Raw genomic sequence first — 12053 nt, forward strand, 5'->3', positions numbered from 1 at the left:
ACAGCACACAGGCAACATTGAAGTTGTTCACCTCCATCAAAATGCGGCCACTGCAGCAGAGAGTCCTCCCATGTCTTTGTGACCAGCAGCCGAGTGCCACTGTCTGTGAACACCTACTGTGGCGGGGGAATTCACTTTTCTTGTTCACCTTCTGTAAGGCTGTATTTAGTGCTTGCATAATAAGACAGGCAGTATTTTATCAGCACTAGCAGCAAATTTCTGCAACCAATATACAGTGTAACACAAAAATACATGTTTTGGCTTTGTTCACAACCCTCAGCAATGTCGAACAAACTAGCCCAGATTGCCATTCTTACACAAATGGAAAAAACAAACAAAAAAAAAAAAAAAACAAGAAAAAACCAAGAAAATAAAAAAAAGAAGAGTTAACCTGGCAAGGAATACCATCGCTTTACTTCTTGCAGGTCATTTTTCACCCAGAGTTCTTGTCATCTACAAATCCACTGTTCAGCATGGACTATGAGGAGTTTGTCAGAGGTTGCCATTTAGGTGTCTTCCCTTCATACTACGAACCCTGGGGGTACACGCCTGGTGAGTAGCCCACTTGGTGGAGCAGCTACACTTTCTAACATTGCACATCAATGTGCATAAAGCCAAAGTAAAACAGCACTGGCGAAAATAGTGTGTTGTAATGGAATATGACTTGTCTCGCAGACCACTAGTATAAATGAATGTGTAAGTCACTGTGCGAGCTTGTCTTCAGATGGACCTTTTTGTAATACAGTAGACTCCCGTTTAGAGACGAACTTGCTTAAGATGGTCGGTTGGTCACTGATATCAGTCTAAAAGATATTCACTTAAAGATTTCACTTCATGCGCAATGCAATATGCGCTGTATTTGTAGTTCTCTTGCCAAAAGGCCATTTTAATCACTGTTTTCATGCATCATATATAGGGGTACAACTCGGACAACCGTATAGCTTTTTTTTTGTGCTAAAATGAACATCCTTTTATGGTTCCTACAAGTACTTCTTAAAGGGAGTCTACTGTACATGAATTATCTGCCGCCGTTTCCACTGAGGTTCTGTAGCTATAGGCTGTCAAATATAGTACTGCCATCTTAGTCGTGCTTAAGAACTGTGCGTGTAACCGGAGGGCACACTGTAATTGCACCGGTGAACAGTTTAAGAGTATTTTAAAGTGCAGGAGTGCCCATTGCTTCTCTGCACTGAAGCTGAATTTAAGATTTTTTTAGTGAAATAGTCGTAGCAAGTGTTCCAATATCATGCAGCATGGGAGGGGATCTGCATTTCTGTACAGTTCCCCATGGGATAAGGCAGAATCTGTACCTTGCAGTCTTCTCTCACACTCTGCAAAATTAAACGCTCTCTTGGTTTACAGCGGAGTGCACGGTCATGGGCATCCCCAGTGTCACCACCAACCTTTCTGGCTTTGGCTGCTTCATAGCCGAGCATGTCGCTGACCCCATGTCGTACGGCATCTACATTGTTGACCGAAGGTTCAAGAGCGCCGAGGAGTCAGTGCAGCAACTGGCACAGGTGCTTCAGCTCTCGCCATTGAGATAATGTACACCGGGTCTCCCAGCTAGCTGTAACCAAGTTGTAAAAAAATGTGGTCTGCCCCGGCCCAGTGAAATCGACTGAGGGCTGTTGAGCGTCATATGGCCTAGTATTCAGAATCATTTTTTTTTTTTTGTCATCCACAGTGAATTCATTAGTAACACCTAATTGGGTAACTTTTTAAGTATTGGCACGAGGATCAAGGTATCAACTCAAATTTTGTAGATTCTCTTGAACAGCTAGTTGCCATGTTTGCATCAAGGTAGTATTATTTATGCAGCCTTGGCCTTCAATGAAAGCTACCATGTGGCCAACTGCTAGCTCATACCTTTTGCCTAGTGCACCCCCAAAGCCCCAATCACAAGGAACCCCAATCACAAGGAACGTTCCATAGAAAAGTAGATTTTGGTATCCTAAACAAGTCTTAGAATCCTGATGTGGCACCCTATCATGTGCAGGTCTTTTTAATTGCGCGGGTTATCCTTTAAGACTAGTAAAAAAATAAGCCACTTTACGTAAGCAGTGACAGCTTGGTGAAAATATTTCAGTCAGGTGTTTTTGAAAATTATCTACTTCTGTACTGACAATTTGTTCCTGAAGTCAATAGTTAAAATGTTTGCTAATTAGTCTTTACTAAGTGATTAACTTAAAGACAACAACAACAAGAAAAATACTGCAGACTAGGCTCTGCCTAGTCTGCCTGGTCTGCAGCAGCCCTCACTTGGTTTCACTTCGCTAGGATTGCACCATCTTTATTAAAACTTTGGTTACATTTAGCTGGGACACCCAGTATATGTGGGCCACTTTGTCAGAACTTATGGCCTGCAAAAATATTGCGTTTACTTTGTTGACAGGATTCTGAGCAAATAGGCTTTCATTAGTGAGTCATGCATACAATAAGTGCAAGGCCTACCTTTTCCTCAGTTGTGTGTGCCTTCATAAGTTTACTCTTAATTTGCTGCTCAAGAGTGAAGAAAATTTCATCAGCAGAACGCAAAGAATGAAAGCAAGTGGCATGCTATAATGTAATAGGCAATTGATAAACATGCAAGAGGGGAACCAATGAAAGCTGCTCATGGCTGGCAGCTAATATGGTGGTGGAATGACCAGGAATATAAGTATTCCCAGGCATATTTTTTATTTTTTAGGTAATAACTCCGCACAAAGGCATTCAAATCATGTTTTTAAGGATGTACTGACACTCTCAAGCATGGGTAATGGTCAGTTTTGCTTTCATCACACCAGTTGGGAAGCTTTACTTGAAAACCTGACTGTTGTCCCAACCACTACTCTGCAAATGTTTACAGAGGGCAATATTATCTGGAAAAAGCAAATAAACCTTTCATACTCTCTTTGTTGCCACTGAAAAGAAATACTTTTCTGCCTGTCCCTAAAAAGACAGTTTGTTAGTTTTTCAGCACAAAATAAGAGCGGGTGATTTTTTCTATAGATGTGACACTTTGCATGACTTGCATGAAATGTTGCACATTGATGGAAATAGCAACATATAAATGCTGCGGCTGAAAAAATGAATACCTGAGGGATCAGTGGAATGACTTACTGCTGCACGAAATTTTATTTATTGCACTCACTATATTCCATAAAAATTACATGATTTGCGACATGAAGGTATCAAAATTCACTTGAAACAAAGGAATCGCTGCAGGTTGCTGCACACTCTCAGATAAAAAAACTGAGTTTCTTTGCATGTAGTTGTGTACAGAGCATATCAAAGTGACAAAAGTTGTCACCACCTACAGTAACCCTGAGAGGAGCCGAAGCTTGTTTAATTTATTTTGTTGCCAGGCATCGGTGCATCTATTAACAATCTATGTTACTGACTGCAGGCTATCTGTTAACCTCCAAATTTCGGCCCAGTCTGACTGCCACATTACAATACACGGGCAGTATAGGGAGTTTCACAACTCATCATAAAAGAGCTCTCTTGGACACCAGCATTATTACTGAACGTTACAAAGTTCCACATGAGCAAGTACTTTCATTGACATCTCTTTTTTTTTTTTTCTTACATGATGCTGCTTGGTTGTGTGCTCAAATTAAAACAAGCGAGAGGTTTTCGTTCCTGTATGTTCTCAAACTGTACTCTAGGCATAATAATTTAAGCATAATGTCTGAAATTAGCCTTTTCTGTGTGCACTGTGAAGGCTATGCTGCAGGATGCTCCCTCAGTATTGAAAGGTAACACACGAACACCTTAGTTCCTTTGCAAAAATTTTCTTTGCTTGTTAGACGACTACCATATATCACTGCATATAAGTCTCAATTTTTTTTTCGAACAGTGATGTGAAATTGGAGGAGGGTGGAAGAGTGGGTCAACCTGCGGCATCTGAGGTAGATTCAGCTGAGCCATAGTATACCAGTCAGTGCCTGTTTTCGGCAGGATTAATTGTGCTTCATATATCAAATGTTTAATCAATATGCAAATCTGCTCCACTACAAAGATTGCATTGTGCCCTGTTTACCTGGCTCACTCACTGTCATTGTCACTGTTCTGCGCTGAAACCTAGAACTACAGGACCATTATCTGTTCGATTTGCTACTAATTCAGTTGGCTGCCTGCAAGTATGGAAGGCAGGACGGAGTGCAGGCTCATATTTGTTTTTATTTTTAGAGTGCTAGCACTGTGCTTCCAATAAGCCATTTAGCCATTGTGTGATGTTTGAAGCCTCCAGGTTCGTTCAGCAGTGATATGTAACATGCTTGCCTGTGTCTGCTGTTTGTGCAACATCACGAAAACTGGCAGGGCAGCACTTTTGAGATGAGAATTGAACCCAATGGGACCCTTGGTTCTCGAGTGACTCTCTACTCCTAGGCTGTGCAGACACAGTCGTGCGGCTTGGATAAAGCGATGATTATTATCTAAGTCGAGTAGCATTTCACATAATGTGCTAGATTACGACATGCTGATATGTGTGGCCTGAACCTGAAGTGAACACAGACGTTTCAGTGCATCTAATTCTCATTTGGCTTAACTTTTTTTAGGCAGACTTATACCTTACAGTATAGGGTACATGCTTTTTGTGTCTGTAGCACAGTCATTTGGATTATACCTGCAGGAAGTGCTTTGCTTGGAGATGTCACATGACTGTGCTTTTTCTCCCTTTTTGCAGTACATGTTTGACTTCTCTTGCCTCTCCCGGCGGCAACGAATTATTCAGCGAAACCGCACAGAACGCCTGAGTGACCTCTTGGACTGGAAGAACCTTGGAGTGGTATGCACTGGAAGTCTCTGCTTGCAAACACTGCAAAACATATAATCTGTGATCGCAGGGCTAGCATTAGATGCAAGTTAGATGTAGCCAGATTGTGAGATCATTATATTCATTACCTCTTGACATTTTTCCTGAGGGGACAGTCACAGGCAGATGCGAAATGTTTGCTTTTCAGTTTTGCGCTTTTATTTCGTACTGTTGCTTTTTTTAAAACCTATTTTTGAGGCTAGAATTTATTACTATTGCTACAGAAATTTACTAGGCCGACTTTTGAAGATAGATAAAGCAGTGCAGATATGTCAGCATGCAAGTTACATCAAAACATGAGCTCTATTCTTTGTGTCCTATTATACAAGCAGTATGTTTGCGTTCTTTTAGTATGCACTAAGCACCCCCTTGTTCCAACTTTGTTTCATACCGCAGCCTTGAGTGTTTATTAAAGTATATCAGTTAATATTGAAAAGAACACCACACTAAGTATTTGACATGGCCTACTGAATTTCACTGTCACGAGCTCCTTCCTCATTTTTTTGGAGCAGCCTTAATATGTATATTACATGGAAGTGCGTCACAAAATTTTCATTTCCTCGAGAAGTATTGTCATAATTTCAGCCCAGTGTACTATTTACAATTGCCTTGCAGTTCAGTTTCTATTTGTCCAAATACAAATATGAAATTCCAATACAGTAAAATCTCGTAACTTGAACCTTTGTTAATTTGGCAGTTTGGATAATTAGTACCAGAAGCACAGTCTTGGCTAACGCCCATGTAAGTCTATGATGTTGCACATTAGTTAATTCAGACATGGGTGGGCTCGCAATGGTTTATTCAGATAGGGGTTGCATTTAGGTAAAATCTGTGACAATGTCACAGATTTTACCTAAATGTAACCCCTATTTGAATAAACCATTGCGAGCCCACCCATGTCTGAATTAACTAATGTGCAACATCATAGACTTACATGGGCGTTAGCCAAGGCTGTGCTTCTGGTACTAATTATCCAAACTGCCAAATTAACAAAGGTTCAAGTTACGAGATTTTACTGTATTGGAATTTCATATTTTGTATTTGGACAAATAGAAACTGAACTGCAAGGCAATTGTAAATAGTACACTGGGCTGAAATTATGACAATACTTCTCGAGGAAATGAAAATTTTGTGACGCACTTCCATGTAATATACATATTAAGGCTGCTCCAAAAAAATGAGGAAGGAGCTCGTGACAGTGAAATTCAGTAGGCCATGTCAAATACTTAGCGGATGAGATTAAGAAGTTCGCAGGGGTCAAGTGGATGCAGCTAGCACAGAACCGGGTTAAGTGGAGAAATATGGGAGAGGCCTTCGCCCTGCAGTGGGTATAATCAGGCTGATGATGATGATGATGATGAAAATCTGTGAAGAAAGGTTGAATGAAATCTCATCTGGTTGGGTAGCAGGTTCATTTCAAAAACAAATATCACCGACCAAAGGTTTAAGTGAAGAAAAAAAGACAATCTTGTTCACCAATTGTGTGTGCTTGGATTTGTATTTGTATTTGGAAACACCTTGTTTTTCCTTGACCCAAACATTTGGTGAGTGATCCTTTTGTTGTTGAAATGAACAAGCCGCAAAGCCAACAATCATCCATATAGACATCCAACAGTGGTGCCCATGCACCTCAGCTGTGCGTGCTATGGCAGGCGCGGCAACGATTGGAAGTCCCTCATAGCCAAAGCCTGGCAACAATAGTCAGTTTCACTTAAATTCACGCACGAGCACTGGCTAGTCGCATCATTTCGGACATTACTTTGCACTTCACTGGTCTTAGTTTTATTTTGGGATGGCATCAAGCCATTAAAACTCCCACACGTATTTTTCTCTTGCATCCACATCCTTCCTCCGCTCTGCCATGTACGCTGAACCATAGTGATTTGAAGGTGCTTCACTTCACGGTCCGTGCAATAACTGCATCACATTGTGAAACGGATGCACTTAAGAGTTTGCAGTAATACCTTTGACATTTCCGACAGCATGGAAACCGCAATTCACTTAGTTTTCATCTCAGATGTATAAGAAGTCATATTCCAGGCATGCATTACATAAAATTACTGCGATGGAAATAGATTTTTGGTAGTTTATTGAGAGTCATTCGATCATTTAAAGTTTCTAATTCATGCATTTCTCCTGGTCTTGGAATTAATGAGATATTACTGTATTTATAATTGCCACAAAAACAGCAATGCTAATTTATAAGTGCAAATGTTAGTTGAGCCAAAATATACAAAGATCAGCAAAAATAAATTATTGTTACAGTACTATCGGAAGGCACGACAGATGGCCCTCCACAGGACACATCCGGAGCTCTTGGAAGGCGACGTTGGGGTAAGTGAACAGACTGGAGGTAATTCCTGTCTCCCTGAGCTTTGTATAGTAATAGGCACCTAAGGCTAACAAAAGATCTGTTGCAGCAGTAATTTTTAATGAAATGTTATGCTTTAGTGAAAGTTCTATGCTTTTATGCAAATTGAAAAGTTGACATTCCTTTGTAACCCATTATTCCTGTAGCAGCACCCCCATACTATGTTCTAATGCACGTTACTAGCTAGAAGTATTGCCTACCACACTTTAATGGCACATATTGTAATACACGCAGCAGCTTGCTTTTTCCATGCCTTCCCGCATTGCTCTGATTAACTGCATGATTGGATTAGCTACTATTATATATGCAAGCACAAATACCACACATCAGGGCATTTCTGAACTTTAGTTTTTACTCCATGCATAGCATGCATTAGCCATTTACAAGAGAAATAGGATGCCCCTATAGGTGTCCCTCACTGTTTATATAATCTGCGTGTACTAATAAAACGAATTTGTATGCTAATAGCAAGCCATATACATCTTTTTTTTTTTATTTATGCACATATGTACCGTTCAAAAGTATGCACAGCTTGAAGACTGTAGCTAAAGGGGCAGAGAGTACGGCAGTATGCCATCCATGTTTTTAAGTATTCTTCACATAGCTGAAAACCTTCCCAGCATCTCATTCTGTGTCTCTCTCTTGCCATGCCCAAGCAGCAGCAGCAGTACAAGATCAGAGCTGTTTAGACGCACTCCTCGCAGACCTTTCCTCTATGAGCCATCTCCCGAATACTGCATGCTTGTCAAGCAGCCGTGAAAAAAAAGCTCTTGTTTTCCCACCCATTCCCTGGTTCCCTTCTCGCAAATCTCCAGCCCAAGCTGCAACTTCGGTACCCACGGCCCATGTCAGAGCCACCATCACCATCGGCATCGCGAACCTCGACCCCAGCACCCTCAGAACACGGTAGCGATGAGGAGGAGGAGGATGAAGATGAGTATGCCGATGCCTCGGAACGAGCCCTCCTTAATGGCAAGGATGGCAAATAGGTGTTGCCAGCAGCTCTTGCTGCGACGGTGATCTGGTGAAAATGCTCCAAGTGAAAGCACAAGAGTCACAGCCACACGCTGGAAGGCACGCTCGGCTACTTTTGCATTAGGTTCACGTCTTGACTGGCGTCAAAAATGAGCTAGCTTAGACTCTGAAACTACATTCGGAGCTTTTGCTTTTTCTGTGCCAACCACATTTAGCAGCTCTCTGGGTAAAATAAGGCAAGATCCTGTTTATTCTGTTTGCTCAATTTGCCACCACTAAAACTTCTGAACTGATGTCGACCATCACAGACACATGCAGAACGCCAGCAAGCATCCTTGCAGCAAGCCCTCCATTGATGGTGGTCTCAAATAAGCTTGTGCTCCCAATTGGCAGCATTTCTCAGATCAACCGCCACTCCCTGCCCCATCCATCAATCCTCCTCCCCTCCTTATCATTCCCTCATGGTGGTGTTGGTGAGAAAAACAAAACAAAGATGGTGGCCATATCTCTGCGGTAATGCAAACGGTCACTTGCCATCTCTTTGATTTTAAATGCAATATGTGCACTATGTGGTCTTTGAAATGTGTATTTAGGGCAGGCTATACATACATTTGGATCAATTTGTTGTTAGAAGCCAGGCAGCAGCAATAGCTGTTTGCAGTTGAGCTTGCGATGGTGATGCCATTTATTGCTTGTTTCTTTCTGCTGGTGACATGTTCCAGGGTAGCAGGTATTTTTTTGCACCAGCTGCCTCTGTTGCTGGTTCTGCTTGTGTTGCCAAATGTCATCTTGCTGCCCAGCCCAATATGGTCCCTTGTCTTCCTAGTCTCCATCTCACTTCTTTTCTCCTTCCATTTCCCCGTCCTCCTCCTTTCTTTGTGCACATTTCTGATGCCTTCTGTCCCACTTGGATTTCATGCCATCCGATGCCAGTGCTTCTGGCCACTCTGCAATTTGTATGTAGACTTCACTGTGTTTTATGCTGTTCTTAGCTCATGTTCTTTGGTTGCCATGAATGTCAAGAAGTAAGCCAACAAGTTGCAAGTTCGGGCTTACAGAGATGTTTTTAAGTGATGCCCTAGGCATGTATCTTGGATCTGTTCTTGGTCATGCACTGTTTTGTGTCCTCTTTAGGTTATAGCTTGTGCTGGTGAGTGTCGTCGTAGCAGTTTTTCTTTTTAGGCGGCCGGCATCATCTTGTGTGAAGCAGTCTTCAACTGTGTATGTCGGAGATGAACTGTTCAATCGAGGTTACGGGAGTCATTTATCAAAACTGGAAACCTTTGCAACAGTCAAGGGCTACCAGGGGCTGCATCGTAACATGAAATAGAAAAATGCCTGTTCCTTCGAAGTCCCTCCCACCCTTTTTTCTGAACACTGTCGCACCAATACTCATGCTTCTTTGATGGACATGTTGAGTATTCTTCCTTTATCAAGTTTTGAAATGTAACCCTCTCCCAAGACCTGTGCCATATAATTGCAATTTCTTAAGCGAGACGAAAGAAACTATAACTGCTGCAAATGTCCATTACACTAATTTTATGTTAGTTTTTTGAAGCTGTTGCATGCTACTTTTTACACGTGAGTGCAGTAATAGAGGTGCTTTACAACCACATGTGTATTTACAAGCGTAAAAAAAAAGCTATTCTTGTATAGGTTTCTGTTTTTACAAGGTCTCTACCATTCTCTCTTGTGCCCCTTCTCTTGGCAGTTTAGGACCACTAAATAAATTTTTCCAAGGCAGTACACATGCGAACACATTTTCTTTATGGCTTAGTAAAAGCACTTGTTTCACACAAGAACCTTGGCTGGCAGATTGCAGTCGAAATTCCTGAATGCTGCAGTTAAGTCCTAGCAAAAACGACTAGGAAACATTGCTAGGTGAGATATGCCTGCAGCACGAGAGGTTGCCGCAAACCTGTTCAGCACAAGGTAAGCAAATTACAATAGCCACTTCTCAGCTGTGTCCTTGCAGCTTCATGTCTTGTGGCTTTTCAATTTGAACTACTAGTACATGCAGTAGCAATATAACAATTCAAAATGCCCGGCACTTAATCTATTGCGTAATGATTTATTTGAAAGAAACCAACAGTCTTAACACTGATCAACACTAATTTCAGCTGTACTGACCTATTTTATGATTCTTTCACCTGTTTGCTATAGTGAGGTTTGAATGCATAAGCAGTGTACTGCATAAAACTACCAGTGCCTAGTGGATGCGATTTTTGGGATTTATCTGCGATTATATCTTCAAGCAGCCTCCCAGATTTACTAACGAATTGCAGATGCCATCGAACGCAAGCCGAGCGGAGAAATGTTCTCTTTACAGACCAGGTCACCGGTGCTGTCGTCTAGTGCTGGCTCCCTTCTCAAGTGAACCGCTGGCATGCTCTTCACTTCAACTACCAGGCAATAAACACATTTGTTGCACACCTGTACATTCTTAACATGTTGCAGTGCAGAGTGGAAATTGGAATGCACATCTGTCAAGCTGCAAACCCTTGCAAGTTACTGCAGACTAATCTTTAAGCCTTTTTGATTATCTTTGAGACTATAGGATGAAGAGATTAGGCCATGCACTAATACACTTCTATTTATGGAAGCAGGTTCGAGCATTTTGGAGCAGCAATTAAGCCAATTTGGAGCAGCTTTGGAGAAATGGAACGAGAGTTTTGGAGCATTCGAATTATGTTTTGGGGCACGTTTCTAGGACTAAACGCCCTTGAAGATTTCAGTTTTCTATTCCAGACATAAAAATCTTTTATTCCTTTATATGCTACATTCAGTGCTTTTGCCAACTATGCACACACCTCTGACAAGACAAATGGCCAAAGCATGTAATCATGTTTAAAACAACACAGGCTGACCTGAGCTACCATTCAGAACCATGCACCATGCATCTCGCGACTGAGCAAGTCTGACCTAAAGCTTTTGCTGATCTTGACTTGATTCAAATGTGGAGTCTTGGGCGTTCACATCAATGGACACATTTCTGGTATTTTGTGCACGTTCTCTGATTCACATTTCTGGTATTTTGTGCACGTTCTCTGATTCTATGCCGGAGCTCATAAATTCCCCGAGCACTGGCCATTAGTGCCTTCAGGGAGGAAAGAAGGAACTAAAGGGTCGCCTTTTCCTCCTTCAACTTCTTTACTTCATTGCCTCTCGTTATGTTTTTGCTTAAGCAATGCTGGGGTTTTAGTTAACAAATTGGCGATAGGCTGTGTGGCCTTCCAACACCCCTGCAAAGTTTTCTAGTGATTGGCACCCTACAACGCTTCAAGTATGCTTTTGTCTGACATAGGCCTGACACAATTGTCATTGAGAAAGAGGCACGATGGTGAAGTACTTACTCGTTTTTAAAGCAAGAGCATTAGAAGAGCTTGTGTACTTTTACCGCTAAACATATTTCCTAATGGTCCCAACCATGCTAACATGGTAGTTAGTGCTACCTGCTTCACTTGCTGTTCTCACTTGCCTCTCCACTGGTGATTCAAAAATCCGAGGACACTTTGGCGACTAAAGTGATAAAAGGTGAAAGCCTGAGTGCTGCATATGTAGCGATGAATGCTGCTGGTAAAGCGAGCTAATACTCTCACATTTTGCGAGTGCATTTATTCAGTGAATTCAGCTTGGCAGTGACGAGATCTCTCTCCTTGTACTTCGCAGTTGTTCTACGTTTACTGTTAAGAGGTTGATTTTACCGGGTGTGCAGCATTAATTAGTTAATAAATTATGCAATTGTCACTAAGCAGTAGTTATTAAATAATTAGATATTAATTAGCACTTGGTAATTAATTAACAAGTCAGTTACTAATTAGTAATATTTAATTAGTAATTCATCATTGATTGGCATATGGCCATATAAGGCACGCATTCACACATACTGTGGTGGTGCTCTGTGAT

At 41.5% G+C, this 12053-nt stretch overlaps 1 protein-coding gene across 1 annotated transcript in view; it reads left to right on the top strand.

The window, feature by feature from the left end:
• Positions 1–9893, top strand: part of Glys (glycogen [starch] synthase) — a 35328-nt gene extending 25435 nt beyond the window's left edge. Inside the window, exons 10-14 of the mRNA XM_084600792.1 lie at positions 426–552; positions 1363–1520; positions 4673–4774; positions 7067–7135; positions 7988–9893. Coding sequence (XP_084456918.1) covers positions 426–552; positions 1363–1520; positions 4673–4774; positions 7067–7135; positions 7988–8161 — 630 coding nt within the window. The 3' untranslated portion in view covers positions 8162–9893. The remainder of the gene's footprint in view (positions 1–425; positions 553–1362; positions 1521–4672; positions 4775–7066; positions 7136–7987) is intronic.
• The last annotated feature ends 2160 nt before the right edge of the window (positions 9894–12053 follow it).

This window comes from Amblyomma maculatum, chromosome 4, assembly GCF_055883805.1.
Source record: "Amblyomma maculatum isolate TAMU_Amacu chromosome 4, ASM5588380v1, whole genome shotgun sequence".
Classification (NCBI taxonomy): Eukaryota; Metazoa; Arthropoda; class Arachnida; order Ixodida; family Ixodidae; genus Amblyomma; species Amblyomma maculatum.